Raw genomic sequence first — 21,320 nt, 5'->3', positions numbered from 1 at the left:
AGAGCCGAACACAGAAAAGTAAAAATGGACAGAAGACAAAGAATTCTTCTGCAGCTGTTTAGCTTTGCTGCTCTTCTTGCTTGTGGTAAGTCTCCCTTTTTGAATGCATTTTTTTTTCTTGTATATGTGAAGCTTTTTTGACTCCTGAGAGGGAGAAAGCAAACACCTGAGAGCACTGACCCTGTTTTTTTTAGTTTTGCAATCCTTAAAATAAAGACACAAGTTTATCAACAGAAACATCTCAAATCTGGAGAGAAACTTTTACTTTTTTATCTAATGTGTTTTTTGTTGTGAGACAGCTGAAGAGGACACTAAATAAATGACTTGTGCTTTGTGCTGTGGGTTAGAGGAAATCAGGAAAACTGCATTACACATGATGTGCAGACCTGCGAATCTTGTCTCATGAATATTTAGCTTTACCATAAAATTAATAAAAGGAAGGACACGGGAACTTGACAAAGCTCTTAAAACATTTAATTCTGGAGTAATCTGAGCAGTGTATTCACACAGAAACTTTACTTTCTTTTTTGTTTTTTGTTTTTTTGTTTTATAAGATCACACCTACATGAATGTATTTGACATTTATCTTACATTTGGCCAAACCAGGGCCAAAATGTATTTAACTCACTACTTTCTGTGGTAAAATAAACATCTTGACAAGATTTGTCTAATCACTGATCAAATTCTCTTGTGTTGCCAATTCTCTTTAGAAGGAAATAATCTGTGGTTTATACATATATGTCTTAACTAGCTGAGGATTCTGGTATATTTTATATTAAACCAGGACCAGTCAAGATCCAAACTGCAGAATTAGCGTCAGTACATTTGTAAATTCAGTATCTGATGGATTTCTTGTGGTCTTTCAACCCATCAAGGATGTGTGCAAAACATGTGATTCTATATTGTCTGTAAAAGCTGTTAAAGTCAAACATTACCCAAAGTTTTGTACGAGGTGCTGAGAGTTGACTGACATGGCTGGACTGTGGATGTCTGTCATGGGACTTTTATGATTGATGTGCATTCAAATGATTCACCAGCCTGTGAAATTGAAAAAACACTGGGCCACATTTTTATATATCAACCATAAAAAGTAATCAGAGTACATCATTTTTATTCTACTGTTCTTTCTGAGTTAGAGATGTTATTCCATTATGAGTTGTAATCTGTAGGAATGGTGCATCAATTCTACACACATCTGTATTTACTTAATATTTCTATGGTATTTAAAAGCTATGTAATTGACAGACCTCTGCATTTAATATATATTTAATTGACTGTTAAACTCTCATCACTTAATGTTCCATTAAGAAACATTGTGATGCGGCAGGTATAAAGCTCTACAGCGTCAAACGTTAGGATTACAGCGTCTGTGTCAGAATCCTACTTTTGCTGCCAACTAGTATTTGGAAATTTCACACCACAAAAGTGATCATTATTATAATAATAATACTAGATCTGTGGGATCAGCCAGAAAACTGAAATCTGAGCAGCAAACTGTAGTCGGTCTGTAGCTGACTGAGTGAACGAGTAGCAACCATTGCAGCTATACTGGCCTGTCACACCCCACTTCTCTAAATGGGGCAATATTGTCAAAATTTCCACGAGACACACATTAGACTCATAAGAAGAAGTTTAATTAGCTTTTGAGAATCTAATTTCTTGTGGAAGATATTTATTGATCTGTATTTTTTTTTAAGTTCAGGGTTTTGCTAGTTACTTTTTCCAGCATCTAGTGGCCTCTAGAGGTACTGCAGTTTAAAACACTGGTGAGTTTGCACCAGTGTTCAGCTGTGACTTTTCTGTAAAGGAGGGCAAGTGAAAAAAGTATTTCCTTTTCAGGGATAAACTGTCACAGCAACATCAAAAAAAATACGAACTTTCCCGTGAGTCTTTTGTATTTCTGGACATGTGCTGTTTAACATATTTACTTTGCTTTGTTGTGGTGTTCTGTTGTAATGTATAAAATATCATGTTTTGGTCATATTTGTGCACAGTAAAGGTATGTTGTGTTGTATTTTCAGCACGTGGGCAGTGTCAGCAAGGCTGGAGGGAGTACGAGGATAAATGTTACTTCTTTTCAAATGATACAAAGTCATGGTTCGAGGCTAATGCATTTTGTTCGGAGCAGAACAGCAACCTGATGAGCATTGAGGACGTTCATGAGAGGGTGAGACAGCACACACAAGCTTCCTCTCTTATGGTTGCAGACACTGAGTTCATGTGTTTTATGTAATTTTTCTAGTTATGGGTGAGGACACAAATCAGCACAGAGATCTACTGGATCGGCCTGACTGACCAAGCCAGAGAGGGTGTCTGGGCGTGGAGTGATGGGAGTCCTTTCATCTCATACCTATCGTGTGTTATACTGATACCATTGCATATATTAGAAAAGCATTACATTTATACTTATACTCAAGATATACTTGAATCAAACTGTGATAACAGATTCAAAGGTGTGTTAAGTATTTTACTGAAATGATCCTCTCTCCTGTTTCAGATACTGGCTGCCAGGCCAGCCTGATAACTGGGGTGATGACCCTGGGGAGGACTGTGGTCAGGTGCTAGGATCCAGCATGGGACGGTGGAATGATGAAAACTGCAGTGTTAAGAGGAAATATATCTGCAAGCACCCCAACCGTAAGTCCACCAACTAGTGTCGTCTACATTATTTAGTAGAGCTGTCTAGTCGGCTATTAAGATTCTTAATTTGCCATTTTCTTCTTTTTATATCAACTTTTTATTCACCTAGAGTGATCAAATTTGTGCTGTTATCTTTACTCAGGCAACAAAAAAATCATGTTTTGGCCACTAACTGGTGAAGGTTTCTTTAAATGTTCCTTGGCTTAAGTGGAATAATGGTTGGTTTTCATTTATGCACCAGTAGTTTCTATGACAGGGCAAAACCTTTCAGACGTTTCAGACGTTCAAACGTTTCAGTGGAGTAGCATGAAAATAAGAGATGTCCACTATCTTGTTTGCAGTCTTGTTGTCTCGAGCTTGTGTTATGGCCTTTACAGTTAGCAGAAAAGTTTAACACGTCACCCGCATGCAAGAACACGAACGTCCTTGTGCATGTACTAGGACATGTTGCATGAGATACAAACAAACCCACTCATCAGAATATTGCTCCATAGCGCCACTAGTGGTCAAAAACTCCACGGGGTACCTTTAATCTTGTGTCAGGTAGCTGCAGGTCTGAAATGTTTAATCCTTGAAAAATTGACTTATGACCCTGCAGGGTGAGTCTCCATAAGCTCAGACCCCACATATTGAGAGGACTAATAACACTTAACACATGCCAACATATTTTGTTTCCTCCTGTTCAGCCAATCCTGCCCCACGGTGTGACTTAGCAAACGGGTGGAGACAGCACGGCTCCAACTGCTATAAGCTGAAGGCAGACACCAGTAAGAGCTGGACAGCAGCCAGACATGACTGTGTGCGGGAAGGAGGAGACCTGGTGTCTGTTATCTCAGCAGAAGAAGAGCAGTACATCACAGGAACACTGGACTCATCTCATTTTGACCTCTGGATTGGCTTTTCCACTCTGGTGAGAGGAAGCCCATTTGCTCCCTTATATGAATATTGCATATGAATAATTGAGTATGCATAAGGTAAAGATAAGTTTTGTTTCTCCAGAAATGCAACAAGATATCATGTCAAGTTGAAGCGGGGAACAATCAGTTTACTTGGTCTGATGCTCAACAAGTGCAGTACACAAACTGGGCCAGTGGTCAACCAACAGTGTAAGAGATCGTATCTTATCATACCTGTCATTTGAATCTAAATGTTAATTTGTGCAATCGTGGTTTAAACGTGCGTTCTCCAACAGTGATACGCAGGCCGGATCATGTTCTGCAATAATGAAAAATTCAGCAGAGGAATTTGGGAAATGGAGGTCCTCTGTGTGCAGATATGAGCGTCCTTACATGTGTAAACGACCACTGAACAGTAAGCTGGATTGTTTTCGTAATACACTCAGAGGATATCTCTTGTCCATGATCGTCTTTATCTTTATCATAAAAGAACAATATTATTTTTTGTTTTTCTAACCCTTTCCTCTCTATCTCACATCCAGCCATCTGCCCTCCTGGCTGGCTGAGTTTTGCTGGCAGTTGTTACTGGCTGGTCAGTAACATCAATCTCTTGACCACCTGGCACGAAGCCCTCACCAAGTGCTCTGACATGGGGGCCCACTTGCTGATTATAAACAGGTAGGAAAGAACTCAATGGTAAGCATATGAATTTTAAAGTGAGGGTATGTAGCTTTTGAAAGAAAAAAACAATCTTACTCTGACAAATGAAAAGTTATTCATATGCAGTTTGACACACTCATGCGTTTCTCCTCTTCAGCCTCAATTGGTCTGGTATGAACAGTTACTTGTGGTGGCTAATGTCAGCTATTGCTAGCAAATTTTATTATTATGTATATTATGTTTTTGCAAGTCACAGATAAACATTTCAATGGTTTTATCCCAACTTAGGGGCAGTGCAACAAGCTGAAAACACAACGTTGACATATTATCACCTTATAAAGTTGTTATGGTGAATATTTTAGCAAACGGTTGCCTATTTACACATCCAGGAACACATGTCTAATATTCACTCTCCCTCTACCTCTGCTTTGGTCTCCACCTACTCCTGAGGGAGATATTTGCCCTGTTAGCTGCTAAATAATCAACTATGTTCACCAGCCAGTCACTAGCTTTGTCTGTCTGCTGTGTTTTGATGGGCAGGTAGCGTACAGTGTGCTTTTTTCAGACCTTTTTCACATGAAACAACTGCCTGTTGATGGACGAAAAACCAAAACATTGATCTAAAAGGGGCTAAAAGTCATTACGAGCAACACCTTTCATATTACACACAGTTCACTGATCCATTGTTAATACAAAAAATAATGATTGATGCAGCTTTAAATACAAAGTAAATACCTAATAATGATGTCTTTAAAACAAACTATTGCACAATGAAGGATAATTCACTATATCACTAATTGCCAGTTGTTGCCACAGTAGCTTCTGTTACAAACTTTACATAATCTTGCTTTAAGGAATTTCTGCTACAGTAGATAATGCCGCGCTGTCTGTCATGTTTGCGTTTCCTGCAGTCAAGAAGAACAGTACTTCATAAATGGGTACCTTCCAGACTTTCACCAAGTGGACATTCCTGACATCTGGATTGGTTTATCAGGTATTCTACAGACTATATTTTTTAATATTCTCAGTGAAAGTATAGAAAAAAATGCTTATCTTGACAAATGATTTCTGTTGACTTTTCCTGTTTGTGATGTTACCAGATAAGGACCAGGACGGGCAATTCAGATGGGTGGATAAAACCGCCGTTACATTTTCTAACTATGGTTCTGGTTGGCCCAGAAACACCGCAGGCCTCTGGGACTGTGGACAGATCTTCACAGGTAGGATCCGCACTGTGCCACTCTGGTCCTAAAATAACACTTCCAAATCTTTTCAGTCAAGGTTTGCATTGTGAAACCAACATCAGTGTTAATTTTTTCCTCCAGGAAATTATGACGGCAAATGGGAAACAACCAACTGCTTCAAGAGCCTGGGTTACATTTGTGAGATGACGGGTGGACAGAACCCGAAACCGACTGCAGCTCCTGGTCAGTCAAACTAACATCCCCTCTTCACTTACTGTCTAGCTAAAGCTACTGTATGTTAATAATGGTTTACTTTTTTTTTTGCTTTAGATTCCCACTGTGACCCTGGATATTTGTTGTACGGGGACTCCTGCTATCATTTTGAGACTGAGACGGTGAAAAACTGGCAGGACGCTGAGGCTCACTGTACCGGAGAGCAGGGTCACCTGGCCAGCCTCCACTCACAAGAAGAGCTGAGTTTCCTCACTGGTGAGCAACCAAGAAAGCATTCTAGTTCATCAAATTTATCATGAAGTAATCTTTCAAGAAATTATATGAATTTCATTTGTTTTTTTGTTTTTTTTGACATTTAAATTAACTTGAGGTTCTTTTCTTTTTTCTGCAGCTCACATGCCAGGGGAAGCCTGGCTGGGACTGAATGATATCAATGTTGAAAACCAGTTTGTATACACTGATGGCACTCCTGCAGTGAGTGACAAAACCACTAACATATTATGTGATACAGATAACTTTGACAAACATTTGAAAATCTTTGGTTTCTTGAGAACATCCTGACCTTTCCTTAAAGTGCTGCGGATTGTGAAGCTACTCATGATGAAGCAACATTTCAGTCTGAGCTACTTATTTTTTCCTCTGGATCTCAGGATTTCCTCCCATGGGCTCCACACGAGCCAGACAACTGGCAGGATAATGAGGACTGTGTCTTCCTCAGAGGGATGAATCACCATAAACCTGGGAAACTGAACGACGACTTCTGCACCACCGCAAAAGAATTTATCTGCAAAAAAGGTCCCAACTGATATTCTTTTTTTAAATGAATGCCTCTTCAGTTACATTAATCTACTATTTTGTAGTTATTCTTCATTTGGTCTCTCTATAGCCAAGGGACAAGGACCTCCTCCCCAGCCCCCAACATCTGGACCAGGTTAGCTTCACACTACACTGATCACTATACACTTGAAGCGGATAATATGTGTTTATTTATCTTGATGTATGCACGCGTGAACCAGAATGTGTTGTATTTGTTGCAGGGTGGAATGAGAAATGTGGTTCTTGGATGTCTGACCCGTTTAATGACTACTGTTACCTGTTTAACTACTTGTCAATGAGGACGTGGGCAGAAGCTCGAGCTGACTGTGTCAACCAGGGAGGAGACCTCATCAGTATCACTGAACCCTTTGAACAGGCATTCATACATGGTAGGATTTTTACATCTTAACTTCACTTTCCTGATTTTTCTTTATTATTTATATAATTTATGGCCCATTCATTTTGTACAGGTTTTGTGTTTGCCTCAGTATGTATCTAATCTGAGATTTCGAGAATAACGTTAAATTATTTTGGGGAAAGAGTTAAAATGTTATGAGAATAAAGACAAGCACCATAATACTTCAAAAATTAAATTGTAAGATTTCCAGATTAAGTCATACCATTGAGATTTTAATACTGTCATAGTAAACAAGTGAGAGCTGTCTGTCTGAAGTTAAAGGGTTTCACCAATAAGCACCTATTTATCATACATAATATAGTTTTTTCCATAAAATGTTCCTTTTTCCTTTTGTATTAATATTAATAATTTTCCTTTTATATGAAATTCTGACTTTTTTTTTTTTTAACATATATTGACTTAATTCTCCAAATTCCAGCCTTTTTTCCCCTCACAGTGGCCATAATACTCTGACTACTTCAGTGCAAGAAATAGAGTTCAATATACTTGCAATAAACAAGACTGAACTACATTTAATGTAATTACATTACATTGTGGTTACTTTAAAGCTGCTCACTATGTGTTGAATTTTTGTGTGACTATAGCATCTTTCTAAGTATTCAGATGACATACATTTTTGTTTGTTGAATTAGAGTATCGCATAAAAAAGGTTCAACTCTGTGCTGCTTGTGTAGTTGGAAGAAGTTCGTATTTGCATTTACCACAGTGGGGTAGTTGATACAACCACTAGGGGGTGCCAAAGGAAACATTTCAAATTCTGCCCATAACGTTTCTGAAAACCATTTTTTGCTGACCTCCAGTGGTTTAACTTCTCACCTTGCTGCAGTGATGTACAGGTGTACCCCAGGACACTCTCACATCACTGCTGGGTACGCTTACAGGTGCAACAAAGCACACTTCTGACCACACCAAAGAGGTGAATTAGGCTTGAAACTTAGGAGAGGACAGTGAAACAGTGCTTTTCAGTCCGGTTTAAGTTACTCTTTTTAAGAGCTAAAGCGTGTAATATGAAACATAAACTCTATGACCAATGAGTTCCCATATGCTCTCTGTTTAATTTACCTTCATTTGTATTTTTTGGTGTCCTCTCCAGGTGTGATCCAGCAGAGTCCCACGGGGATCTCTCTGTGGATGGGCGGCCATGACTCTGTCACTGAAGGTGGCTGGGAGTGGACAGATGGCTCTCCTTTCAGATACATCCACTGGAACGCAGGTACATTTAAAGCCAAATATGCATATACATTTACAAACACAACATATGAGGATTACTGTCTTGCAAAACCACTGAACCACTGACCTCGTCTTTCCACACAGGTAACCCAGACAACTACAATGGTGAAGACTGCCTGTCTATACTTATTAACAACGGCTACTGGAACGACGACAACTGTGAGTTCAAAAGAGGATACATCTGCAAGCGGAGAGGTGAGATATGTTACTTGAATAGGTATTGTTGACACTTGCAAAAGGAAGACAATGTTTTGATTGTTGGTACATGATGGTAACACAATACTACACTATGTTTCCTCTTACAGGAAATACACCCAAGCCTCCTCCACCTCATGATGGTAATGACACCTCACTATTTGACATGGTTTCTTTCATAGTGACAAAAAGATTATAGATGTTATGATCACTTTTATTTGCACTACAACTAGATATCTACAGTTAATGCATGGTCCAAATAAATATTTGATCTGTGCTGCAGGTTTTATGACAGCAATCGTGTGCCAGGACTCCTCCGCTGTCCTTCACTGCCCACATGAAAGTGTCATCAACATCCAGTCTGCTTTCTACGGACGGAAGAGTGATGACATCTGTCCACACCTGGATGGATCAGGAGGTGATGCTGCACAGTAGTCACACAGTCAAATTCAGCAAAAGCAAAGACAGATTAAAATGCTTTTTTTTAGTCTTCATCTGCAGTTACTTAGCAGATGAAGTCTTTCTGACTGGCAGTTGGCTACTGTAAACCAAATTAAATCACAAATTAATAAGTAAATATTGATAATTGCTGTTGAATGCTTAACCAAAAGATGATTTCTGTTGTGTAGGAAGCTGCACAGTGGAAGGTGTCCTTCCTCTATATAGAAAGTCATGTGACAACCGTCCCTTTTGCTTTGCGTTCGCCCACATGGAGGAGGACCCCTGTCCCACTGTTTCCAAGTACCTCGAGATCACCTACAGTTGTGAACAGAAAGGTGGGCTTGTGTTATTATTCTTTGATTCACATAGTTTAAAAAAACAACCTCCATATCTCCTGGACTATCAAAAAAATATTCCTAAATGTATAAATTATTATTATTATTTTAAATGTTGTTTTGTGACTTGGCTCCTCGTCAGTGTGTCTGCGCGGTCTGGGTGTCGAGGACGGGAACATCACAGACTCTCAGCTCTCTGCTTCCTCCTCTATTGGTCTCTTCACTCCCAACAGAGCCCGTTTGAATGGAAATTCTTGCTGGATGCCGTCAGGAAACCGTATGTACCAACCTGGCAGTTACACAAGCTAAATAATATTTTAATCAATAGTTAATAAGAAAGACATAAATAATACCTTTATTTTTATTTGATGTTAAAGTTGGTAAAATGGTGTGATGAACTGGTATCCTCACATCATTAACCATATCTAATATCCCTGTCTCCAGCAACTTCAAGCTGGATCCAGGTAAACCTGGGCCAGACCAGAAAAGTAACAGGGATAGTGATCCAGGGTTGTCCTCACAATGACTACTGGCTCACCAAATTTAAGATCCAACACAGTATGGACGGAAGAAGCTGGACTGACTACACTGCTGACGGGCAGGTGAGGAAACAAGACCCTCCTGGTTCAAAAGCAAACTGTGAAAATGGAGGTCAGGTTGGCTCAAATGAATATAATCACACTGGATTTCCATGATTTCCAGTTTTTCCCAGGCTCCACAGACAGGAACACCCCTAATACTCAGCTGCTGGGTACACCTGTGTCAGCTCAGTACGTCCGCATCCTCCCGCTGGAGTTCAGCGGTCAGGCAGGTCTCCGCTTTGATGTCTTAGGATGCACACCTCACTGTAAGGAAACAATTTTACAGGTGGAATAAGTATACTTCCAAAGTCCAAAAATGATATTTTATAATTTCTGTGTTTTCACATATAAATGCTGATGGTCAATAATGAAAAATTGTTGTTCAACAGATGCAATCACATGCGCTCAAACGCCTGACTTCAACTTTCATGGACTGACGTGAGTCAAACGTGACATATTTTTTGCAAATGGATTATGTTATTTTTGTGATACTCCATCCATCATTCACACTGACGCTAATGTGTTTTTCAGTGTCCACTGTCCAGCAGGCTGTGCTGACGATAATTACATAGTATACGGCTCTTCGGTATATCGTGGGGTATGTGAATATATTGTCTAAACTGAATCACAATCTCTGTAAAGTATTGAGGAAAGATTTATTTCTTCTTGATTTCTTCTTGTCTTCTCTCACAGGACTCCAACATCTGTGCAGCAGCTATCCATGCTGGAGTGGTCCTGAATGATATCGGAGGAGATACTGTTTTGTTGAAAACTCCAGGAAACGGCTTCTACGCTGGCTCCACCAGGAACGGCATCACTACGAGACAGTAAGTGCCGCAGTTTCAGATGATATCCAACAGATGTTAGAAGCTGACCTAATAATGCATCTAATTTCTGCAGATATGATGGAGACTATGATGTGTCTTTCACTTTTGCAGATGGAGGTAAGTTGAAATACATTTGTAATACTTTAAATATATCCCTTTTCTCTAAAAAAAAAGATGGGTAGATTTTTGTGTCACCACATTGACATTGAATCCTCTTACTCTCTCATACAGAGCTCAGATGTTCAGGGCCTGACTGGTATGAGTTCGGAGAGTTCTGCTACAAACCGTCTAGAGACAGAAAGACATGGCGTGATGCTCTGCACACCTGCAGGAGTCTCGGTGCTGAACTCGTATCCATCCTCTCGATGACGGAGCAAAGCTGGCTGGAAAGCTACCTGTACTTGGGTACGGATCAACATGAGTTTAATGCAGATAAAATATTATGTGCATTAAACTCATTAGTGCAGTGTCAATTAATTGATCAAATTTGAAATCTGAATTAAAAAATGTGCCTTTTGGTCAGCTGGTGAGGAAAAATGTAAAAGGAAGCACATAAAAAAGTTGCATGATACATTATTTTTTTGTCCTTTACAGCCACCAGTAACATGTGGACTGGTCTAAATGACGTTGCTGTGCCCGGTTTGTTCACCTGGTCTGATGAACACATGGTGACCTTCACCTACTGGGCTCCGGGAGAACCCAACAACAACATCGGGTCCAACAACGACTGTGTTGAGATGTTACAACAGGTGAGAAGGATGAACAATAGTCTTACACATCCAGACAGATACGAAGCTGAAATGAAGTGAACGATGGTAATTCTTGTCATTGTCATCTCTGTTGCAGACAGGCAGATGGGATGACGTATCCTGCACCAAACTGAATACCTACATGTGCAAAATGCCCAAAGCACATTACCCATTGCCCTCTGTGAAACCCACCGTATACGGATGCGCTCAGGTGGGTCAACCATACATTTAATTTCTCTGTTTTTGTATGCAAGCATAGCATCCTAATGTGCACATGTTTTAAAGGACAGGTTCACAATTTTTTTTAGTCTGTCTTGAAATAATAGTCAGGTGCCCAAATGAACACTGGAGGAGGTTTTGCTTGCTGTAATCATTCCTCCTGTTCATACTGACCATTAGAAGATACCTTCCTGATGTGCTTTCTGTTCAAGTGACAAAATCTACAGTCCTCCTTCTGTGCAAAAATGTATTCATAAGATATTCTGAAGGCCATCCAAAGTTTCAGTGTCTTTCGTGCCAAATTCCCTCTTTTTATTACTATCCTACCAGCACAGCTCAACAGGGAAACACACAAAGGGAATTTTGTACTACTTCGAAAGATATTCACGTGATTTGACTTACTCAGACTACTGGAGACTCATATCAGCTTCTGATAAACTTTTAATACATTTTTGAACAAAACAAGTACTGTGGATCCCCCCCCCCCCCATCACTATCATTGAAAGTGCCTTAAGAAGGGAACTTTTAATGGTCACTATGAGCAGGAGGAATTAATACAGCAAGAAAAACCTGTTTCAACGTCCATGTGTGTACCTGACTGTTGTTTTAAGACAGACTTGAACAATAATGACCCTATCCTTTAATGATTATTGAGAGAAAGCTATGCCGCATGCAACAGAATAGTCACTTGAATAGGCTCACCTCTGTCAAATGTGTCAGGGCTGGGATGCGTACGGCTACGCCTGTTACTGGTTGGAGGAGACCGCCAGGAGCTGGTCAGATGCTAAGGCTTTCTGTAAAGAGAAGGACGGCTTTCTGCTGCACATTGGAGACATGTGAGTTGGACAAGAACATAGTTCTTCAAATAGCAGTTCATCTTCTATATCACATCCTGTATTTTTCACTCATCTTTGCCTTTAATCTTTCAAGGCTCAAAAAACAATCTATACCTTCCCAATCAGACTGTATGCAATATATGGCTGCAACCAAATATGTAGGAATTGAAGGTTTTTTGTGATGTTGCCCTTGTTTGTTACATATGTGAACTGTAATTGGGGAAAAAAAGGATGAATTTATAACGGTGGCAGATTTAGCAATCTGTTCTGACTGTTTTTGAGTCACTCATTTATCTGCACTGACAGATTCTCTCTTCTCTTGTGTTTCACTGCAGTTATGAGCAGTCGCATTTCACAGTGGCACTGTCAGGAAAGACGGGTCTGTGGTGGATTGGGCTGCGTGCTCAAGGAGGGACAACCGGAGGGGTGGACTACATCTGGGAGAACGGCTCACCTCTCACCTTCACGCACTGGGACAGAAACCAGCCAGGTACAGAGAGGATAATATATACACATCAGAAAAAGCGCTGCCTGGAATAACATAACATCAGCAGCAGGAAATATACCTTCAAACACACTGATCTGCTTTTTATCTCTAGATAACGGGGATGGTACTTGCGTGGCTATGACAACTGGTCAGGTTAGCGGTTTCTGGGATGACAAGCAGTGCTTAGAGAAACACTTCTTTGTTTGTGAGAAACCCAGATCTGACATCACCCCACCCACCAAAGCTCCGACTCCTCCTCCGTCACAGGGCTGTGCTGACGGCTGGACGGCCCTGCCCCACTTCAGGAACTGTTACAAGGTATATAAAGCAGTGAATTAAACATCTAAAACCAGCATCTATCACTATCATCTCTGCAGCGGCCATGTTTCCACTACTGATTTACCGGCTGATTTATTGCAGCTCTTCCACAATGTGAAATGGTCCCTGAGGAAGAGCTGGGGAGCAGCACACGAAGACTGCGTCGCCAGAGGGGCTAATCTGGTCAGCATCCACAATCAGGAGGAGGAAGACTTCCTGTCTCTGTACAGCAAGGGCAGCAGCAAGTGGATCGGCCTTAAGGACAACCCCACAGAAGGAGGTGAGTTTAATATTTAATGTGTGTTTTATAAAGCTGACCCCTCCCAAATTAAGATTACACAAAAAAAACAACCTGACTCCTCTTCCTAATGTTCTAGGCTATTCTTGGAGCGACGGCTCACCTCTCTCACACACCAACTGGGGTCCCGGGGAGCCAAATAACCACATGGGCCGTGAGGAGTGTGTAGAGATGGTGAGCAGCACCAACGGGAGTTTCTCCTGGTGGAACGACCTCAACTGTGACGCTCACCAGGACTGGATATGCATGATCGCTAAAGGAAAGAACCCCATTCTGCCCCCGGTGCCCCCACCTCCTCTTCCAGGTAAACTGTCCCCAAAATGCTCCTGTCCTTTCTGTATAGAGGGAACAAGTCATGTTTTTCTTTTCCTGGTGCTGGAACTATTTTGAACGTTAATTTAGAGCTGAGGTACTCGAGATTGCTGCATGTTTTGTAGTGTTTCTCTAAAAAAAAGACGTTTTCAATTTTGGTGGGTCTGTCTCCTTAAATAAAGGCCAGTAAATGCATATTGAATTGCAAAAACAAATAAATGCAGCTTAAAAATGCATATGTACACCACAAGTAAAACAGGAAATATTAGTGCTTTTTGGTTTTTTATTTATGTAGGCTGAGGACACAGGGCTCAAACTAGAAAAAAAAAAAAAAAAAGACAAAATACAGTGAACAAACCGAGGCAATGAGGCCGTCGTATCATCGCCATATTTGCTTTCTCATGTCTCAGCTCCTGATTGTGGTAGCAACCCGGGCTGGAGGAAGAACAACAACATCTGCTACTACTACAACGACACCGACATCGTGGACTTCCCCACGGCTATGAGACGCTGCTACGCAGAGAAGGCCTCACTCGTCTCCATCCTCAACAAAGACGAACAGGCCTACGTTAACAGCATGGTGCGCTTCTTTTCTGTTAGAGCTTCTCTACAGTGTCGAAAAATGTTGTAATATGTTACAGTGAAACGTGTTACTGCTCTTCCAGGTGGGGACGGGCCAAGTTTCTGCAGCCTGGATCGGATTGAGGATGGTTGGTATTACAAGTGGACACTACATGTATGTGTATTTCATTTCTTTTTCATGATTTTAATTAATTTGAGGTGAAATTGAAGGGATAATGTTGTAGCTGACTGACAGACTGAGGTGATGATGTCATTAGAGACAAATCCTAGAGCTATAAATAATACAAGTGCTCGGACATTATAACAGCATCCAATGTGATTTAACTAGATTATATGAGGACGTTTTATATTTTTATATGCACAGCTACATTCACATACAATTCATTTGGATGTAACATCTCACACCAAACTTCTCCTCAGAGTCAGTCACTTATTCATTATCACTCCAAAATGTGTAACCCGATGGCATCATCAATTCTAGGAGAGATTGTTTGGTGATAATGATTTCTATAAATAACATAAGTTGTATAAATACCACAATGAAAAAGGTCATTGTAAAGGTTTGTCTGCTTTTTCTGCACAGGTGGGTGGACTTCTCCCCTGTAACATACGTTCACTGGGGTCCAGGTGAGCCCAACAACGCCAACGGGGAGGAACAGTGTGTTCAGATGAACAGACATCAAGGTATTGAAATGACATTCACTTGACAACCATGTGATTATTTATCGCTCGTGTGTGTACCGATCGGACTCCTCCCTCGGTGGTGATATTTACGAAGCTCTCTTGCTTGTTAAGGCGGATGGAACGATGCCAACTGCGGTCGTGCTGGAGCCGGTTACGTCTGTAAGAAGTTCCCCGGAGAAGTTCACACCCCTCCTCCACCCACACAGCCCTGGGAGGGCAACTGCCCCGCAGGTAAGACACACTTTTTAAATATGAACATAAACACTCTCCAAAAGGATTTGTTTATTTATTTAAACATGGATGTTATAGATCAATACATGTGTATAACATATTTTAAAGGAAGAGTCTGATGGTATTCTATATTTTTCTTATTGAGAACAGATTAGAAGATACTAATAACACACATCATCTGTGTAGCCAAAGCCTGATATATCTTATTCCTCGGTGCCATAGAGCTCCAATGCTGCCAAAAACTATTAAACACACACTGTAACACACTAATATGTTTCTTCATGCAATGAACATGGGCATTGTAGTTTATTTTGAGGTGATACTGATACACCGTCCTGCCTGAAATACTCACTAGTGCACCAAATGTTGTGTATTAATCCACATCTGAACATAGTCTTCAACAAATGCATCATTTACTTGAGTTTGTGTAACGTCAGCTAAAAACCGCTGTGCCCGGCTGATTTAAGAAAATATTGAGCCTTTTCTAGAAATGATGAAATATATTCGTGGCGCGTTTTGAAAGATTTACATCTTCAGTAGGTACAAATGGGCTCAGGGCCGAGAGCCACAGACAGGATGGAGAAGTCAGAAAGCATCAAGACAGACTAAACACACTATTGGTTTTGGTATTTTTATGGGTTTTGTTGAATATTTCCATCTTTATCCTGTAAAGTAGAATCTAAAATACATATGAACAGGAAAAAGGAGCTACTTTCAGTGTTGAAATATGCAGCTAATAGCTTTTCTTTCCATAAATTAACAGATGGTAAAATTTACTTTCTATATAGAGGAAAGTAAATCTGAAATTTTATATCAAATTTATTTAAAATCACAGTAGATACCATGACGGCAACAATAACCAGGGAGACTATATGACAAATCATGGTGTACAGTTCCACAAATTCAATACTGAGCTACTAGCTATTCCTTGAATATGTTTGGCTATAATAGACCTTTGCGTACAATATTACAAATCAATAAGCAGAACTATTTCATAGCGATAAAATGGATTTGTATATGATTTTCGCACCTTGATAATCTCTCCAGTGTGGCTCATTAATATGGTTTTAATAGTTTTTGAATATCTCTGCTCTGTTCTTTCCTTCCCTCCAGGCTGGATGCGTTTCAAGGATAAATGCTTCTTATTCAAAGGGAAGAAAAACGATATTAAAGGCAACTGGTCATATGCTCGGAGTTGGTGCAGAGACCAGGGAGGAGAGCTGGCAGTTATTGATGACCAGTATGAGAATGGTAAGCTCAGCAGATAACATCATCTATAAGAATTTAACAGTCCAGTGGCTGCAAGTCAAAGCGAACGATCCTCTCTTTCAGACTTTGTGTCTAGTTACTTGAGGGACCTAGTGCACCCCGCGTGGATCGGTCTGTCAGATATCTTGGTAGAGAATCAGTACGCCTGGAGTGACGGAGTCAGCCCAGTACTGTACACCAACTGGAACGACAAGGAGCCCAACAATGCAGGAGGAGCGGTGAGGATATTTACGCTACAGGCTTATTTGTAATAATCAGAGCAAAACCTACACAGCGTGATTTGAAAAATACACTTTTAGTTAAATAGCTTGAAGCTTTGTTGTTGTTCTCAACAGGAACACTGTGTAGCAATGACTCACTACCACCTGGTGACCGGCAAGTGGAACGATGAAGCCTGTCATAGGGATCAAAGCTTCGTCTGCTACAGGAAGAAATGTCAGTGAAAACCTCCGGTGGTTCTTCTTCCTGCTCAAATATCATTAAACTAATTTTAGATATTGACATTACAGAAAGCTCTTTCCCCGTTCAGGCCTTACTCTCTTGACCTTTCTCCGTCTTCCTCCACACCAGCGAGCAGCATCAGCCCTCCTCCCCCTACAACGAGCCCCTGCCCCGCCGGCTACATCTCCTGGTACCTGAACTGCTACAAGCTGGTGGAGGAGGTGGCCACCTGGGACGCGGCTCAAACGACGTGCCAGCAGCAGGGAGGCAACCTGGCCAGCATCGACATGAGCTACGACCAGGCCTTCGTCGCCGGAGTGGTCTTACAGGGGAAAGCGGACGCCTGGATCGGACTCAGGCGCAAGGTGCTGTCAGCAGGAAGAAACTAACAACTTAAACTGCCTACATATTCAAAATACCTTGAAGCAAAATCAATTAACTGCCAAAATGTATGAGGGAAGCATTAAATGACAGACAGAGTTTATGAATTACAATTTTCCAAATATATTTTACAGTTTAAGGTTTTAATAAACCTGCATTATTGGGTTGGTTCATCCGAATTACAAAAAATACATGTTCTCACTTACTTCTATGGGTATCTAGTCATGCTTACTTATGTAAAAGTACACATTAGAAGCAAATTTTACTCAAGTACTTATTATATCAATACATGTATTATTGTTTGGTTATTACTAATGCTCTATTATGTATGCAGCATTTTGTAGCTGGTCAAGAGGGAGACAATTGTAATAAACTTTAGGATTTTAAGGTGTAACAAGTTGTTAACAACATTTTGTGAACTGAACATACAGAAGATTTTTAGTGTAAAATCTTTATCTACAAAGTAACTTGTGACCGTAGCATTCAGATAAATGTAGAAGAATAGATGTGCAGTACCAGTCAAAAGTTTGGACACACTTTCTCATTCAAATGAATGGGTAAGTGTGTCCAAACTTTTGACTGGTACTGTATTTATTAGCAGAAAATGGAGATACTCAAGTAAATGTAATTAATACTTTCCAACACTGTATGTGTGAACAGTTTCTACAGAAGAAACAGAAACTTGAAATCTGGAATAATTCAACCAAAACTCTCCTAGCAGTGAACAAAGCTCATACTGTATCGTGTTGTAATGCAGGATAACGGCTCTTACATGTGGACAGACGGCTGGCCAGTTTTTTTCACTCAGTGGGGACCAGGAGAGCCCAGTAACATCCAGGATGAGGGCTGCGTGAGTATGCACGCGTCACGAGCCTTCCACGGGACCTGGAACGACACAAAGTGCAACCAAGCTAAACCCTTCATCTGCAAGATCTCCTCCGGTATAAAACACACGCTTAAACTGAACCGACTTGCTTTTACATCCCTTTTCTTACTTATTTTTTGTCTTAGGCTAAAAAGCATAAACCTAAAAATATCTATGTCATTTATATTGTCTGTCAGAGAATCCGCCACCAACTCCCGCCCCCGGTGACGGGAAGTGTCTGCCGTTCTGGATACCCTACGGCCGCCATTGTTACTACGTGTACAACGATAAGCTGGGCTTCTCTTGGCCGGACGCCCGACATTACTGCCAGACGGTCAGGGCGGAGCTGGTGTCCCTGCACAGCAGAGCGGAGGTGGAGTTCATCAGGAACATCAACATCACCAAACGTCACAACATCTGGATCGGCCTCACGAGGGACAACAACTGTGAGTGTAGAAATGGACAAAAGAACACTGATAATGTTGTTTTACAGAACAATTCGGACTCTAGCTTTGATATTAGAAATAAAATCATACATACAAATGATGGTTTGGTTTTCTAGTCGGATGGGGCTGGACAGACAAGACGCCTCTGGGCTTCCTCAACTGGGCTCCAGGTGAGCCCAATGCAGCGTTTCACCCCGGGGACGTGGCCGAGGAGAACTGCGTGGAGATGTACCACGACGGGCGCTGGAACGACAACAACTGCCTGCAGAAGAGAGGTTTTGCATGCCGCCACCGCCAGTGTAAGGATTTTCTTGACCCAGTTCCGCAGCTTTCGTTTTGGTTTTAGATTCTCACCGGAACAGGATGAGCAGATTAACAGCTTCTCTCTGTAAAAATCTTTTTTTTTCAGTCTATGTAACAGATGACGGCGGTAATCCCATTTTTCCCACTGATGATCCGGGTGTCAGCAGTAAGTGTTTCCTAACAATTTGTGCATTAAATTTTCCTACTTTCTTTTCCTGTCATTAGTTGTAGATGCACCATGAATGATATGTTTGAAAGCTTTAGAAAATTTAAATGTTTTTATCAGCTCTACTGAAACATCTGCCGTATCTTTCTTTGTACAGACGGAGGGGTGATAGCCGGCGCCGTCATTGCAGCCGTCGTGATTGCCTGCTTGATAGTCGGACTTCTCTACTACACCTTCATCGTGCGAGGATATAAGCTAAGCAGCTTGAGCCTGCCGAAAAGAACGACCACTACCGCTAATGTGGTAAGTTATCGATTCGCCTGTTACAGCTGGACGAGAAGGTTACGTTTTTATGGGTGTAAATGCTAAGTTGTGTCATTTTTCTGTTGCAGCCTGCTTTTGTCAACCCCAACTTCGCAGGAGAATCAGACACATAAAACATCATTCAAGTTTTGTACAGTATATCGAACATGATGCTTTTGTAAAAACAAATCAGTGATGATGTAGTGTGAATGTCTCCATAGTTTAAACAGCATTGTATATATTTTAATACAAAAATAAAATGTATTAAAATAAACCTTCATTGTCTCTGTATCTCCCAGTTATTTTGTAATGTTTACAGCAGGGCAAAGTAATTCAGAAATGTTGAAGATGTAATTCACTTTACGTGTCATTCATTCACCAACCTTTACCGTCAAATACAAGAGTTTATAATTCTTGTTTTCTTTGAGAAAAATAAAAAGTAAAACAACAAATTATTTTCCAGTGTTTATTCATCTCTGTACACTGCAACACAAATTCTTTACATATTTCACAAAAAGGAAAAAACGCATCCTTCAAAAAGCCTTTCTTAACATTTTTTCCAGTAAATAATTATTTGGACAAGAAGTGTAAACTTGTTGCAGAGAAATTCATAAACGAAGCACCAACAGTCAAGGATAATGGAAATAAAAGCCACAGGTTGGAAGACACAAGACAAAAAAAAAAAAAAAAAAAAAAACATATGAAGTTGCACTACTTATGAATGTCAAATGCCAAAACTGGTGGTTTCAACTCATGTGCAGTGAAGACATTGTGGTGAGAGACTCTAACGATCATTTCTATAGCAGCCTGCTGTACATAAAAATAATCCCAAATGCCATGGCACCAGTGTACTCGCTCCTTACTTAAAAAAATATCACTTTATCATTTATGTGAGAAAATAAAGTTAGGAACACTGTGTGATCCTTCTATAGCCCTTTTATCGTTTCAATTGCACGAACACACCAACTGAATTTAGCACAAGCGAAAAATGTCAAAAACCCCAATAAGCAATCATTTCAAGAAATGCGCTATTTTAAAAGCGCTAGTCCAAACTAATGTATCTTTTCCTACATCATTATTTCATACTGATTATTTTCTGTATCCCCTTGTGTATTATTAGCAAGAGCCTGTGATAACAACACCTCACTTAATTTCTGAGCCAACAAAACGCACGCTTTATTGCTTGTATTTAAAAGATACAACAAACAAGAGTGAAGACTAGCACAGTCCTGCCGGTCTTGGGTTTCCTTTTGTCCAAAAAGCACACTGAAATTAACTGAATATATACTCAAAAAAAAAAAGAAAAAAAAAAAGTGCATTCTTTAATAAGCGTAATAGTTTTGGCCATTTATTCTACTCCCACACATCTAGGAAACATTTTGCGACCTAACAGAAGCATGGGAAACATTTACAGGAAAGCAGCTTATCGGTGCAAAAAAACAAATAAAGGGAACAGGACTGTAGTTTCTGTTAGATGACTTGTGGTCGTCCCACTTTAATTGAAAAGGTAACTCAAACTGACAAATACGGCCGATGTGAACCACTATATCCACCACTATACCTAAAGAAAGACGGGTGTAAGATTATTCCCTCTTTTTTTTTTTTTTTTTTGTTCTCGCATGTTGTTCGATTTTCAATAGAAGGAGGACACAAGTGCAAAAAATTTATAAACGAAGATGAAGAGGATAAAAATCAAGTCTGCTTTGGTCTGAAACTACCAGCAGCAGCGCTACAGCCAGAAAAAAAAAAAAAAAAAAAAAAAGATGACACCTCCTCTCTTAAGACCCCCGAGCGGCGGCAGTCAACCACAAACCAAAACAGTGTGACATCAGAAGCGCGAGTCTACCAGCTCTCAGAAAAACTTCCAATCATCATTCAGTCTCACGCGGACAAAAGTCAAACTAACGTCTTACTGAAGCAGAAAAGGTCGGACTTAAGAAATGGTTATACTGTGAAATCCATTAAGGCTTCAG

At 40.4% G+C, this 21,320-nt stretch overlaps 1 protein-coding gene across 2 annotated transcripts; it reads left to right on the top strand.

Annotated features, from left to right (window-relative positions):
- Position 1: 1 nt before the first annotated feature.
- Positions 2-20,329, top strand: LOC122968209 (macrophage mannose receptor 1). 2 transcript variants are annotated; one of them, XM_044333203.1, is made up of 51 exons: positions 4-85; positions 1,698-1,766; positions 2,022-2,167; positions 2,243-2,355; positions 2,498-2,637; positions 3,327-3,550; positions 3,640-3,746; positions 3,833-3,951; positions 4,079-4,214; positions 5,108-5,190; positions 5,297-5,416; positions 5,522-5,623; positions 5,711-5,869; positions 6,006-6,088; positions 6,265-6,409; positions 6,501-6,545; positions 6,652-6,819; positions 7,942-8,061; positions 8,163-8,273; positions 8,384-8,416; positions 8,557-8,691; positions 8,903-9,049; positions 9,192-9,326; positions 9,494-9,651; positions 9,752-9,896; positions 10,020-10,068; positions 10,162-10,228; positions 10,324-10,457; positions 10,531-10,574; positions 10,689-10,862; positions 11,052-11,206; positions 11,304-11,417; positions 12,146-12,261; positions 12,597-12,751; positions 12,861-13,066; positions 13,169-13,346; positions 13,444-13,668; positions 14,087-14,256; positions 14,342-14,412; positions 14,842-14,942; positions 15,054-15,173; positions 16,287-16,424; positions 16,506-16,660; positions 16,778-16,877; positions 17,013-17,248; positions 18,022-18,205; positions 18,327-18,575; positions 18,692-18,874; positions 18,985-19,044; positions 19,202-19,347; positions 19,437-20,329. In XM_044333203.1, the coding sequence occupies exons 3-51, from the start codon at positions 2,141-2,143 to the stop codon at positions 19,479-19,481; spliced, it is 6,330 nt and encodes a 2,109-aa protein (XP_044189138.1). In that variant the 5' UTR covers positions 4-85; positions 1,698-1,766; positions 2,022-2,140; the 3' UTR covers positions 19,482-20,329. The 2 variants fall into 2 exon arrangements, with proteins under 2 accessions (XP_044189137.1, XP_044189138.1); XM_044333202.1 differs by lacking the exon at positions 1,698-1,766 and having other exon boundaries at positions 2-85.
- The last annotated feature ends 991 nt before the right edge of the window (positions 20,330-21,320 follow it).

This window comes from Thunnus albacares, chromosome 18 (assembly GCF_914725855.1).
Source record: "Thunnus albacares chromosome 18, fThuAlb1.1, whole genome shotgun sequence".
In the NCBI taxonomy this organism is placed as follows: Eukaryota; Metazoa; Chordata; class Actinopteri; order Scombriformes; family Scombridae; genus Thunnus; species Thunnus albacares.
This window is presented reverse-complemented; position numbering and strand designations above follow the sequence as displayed.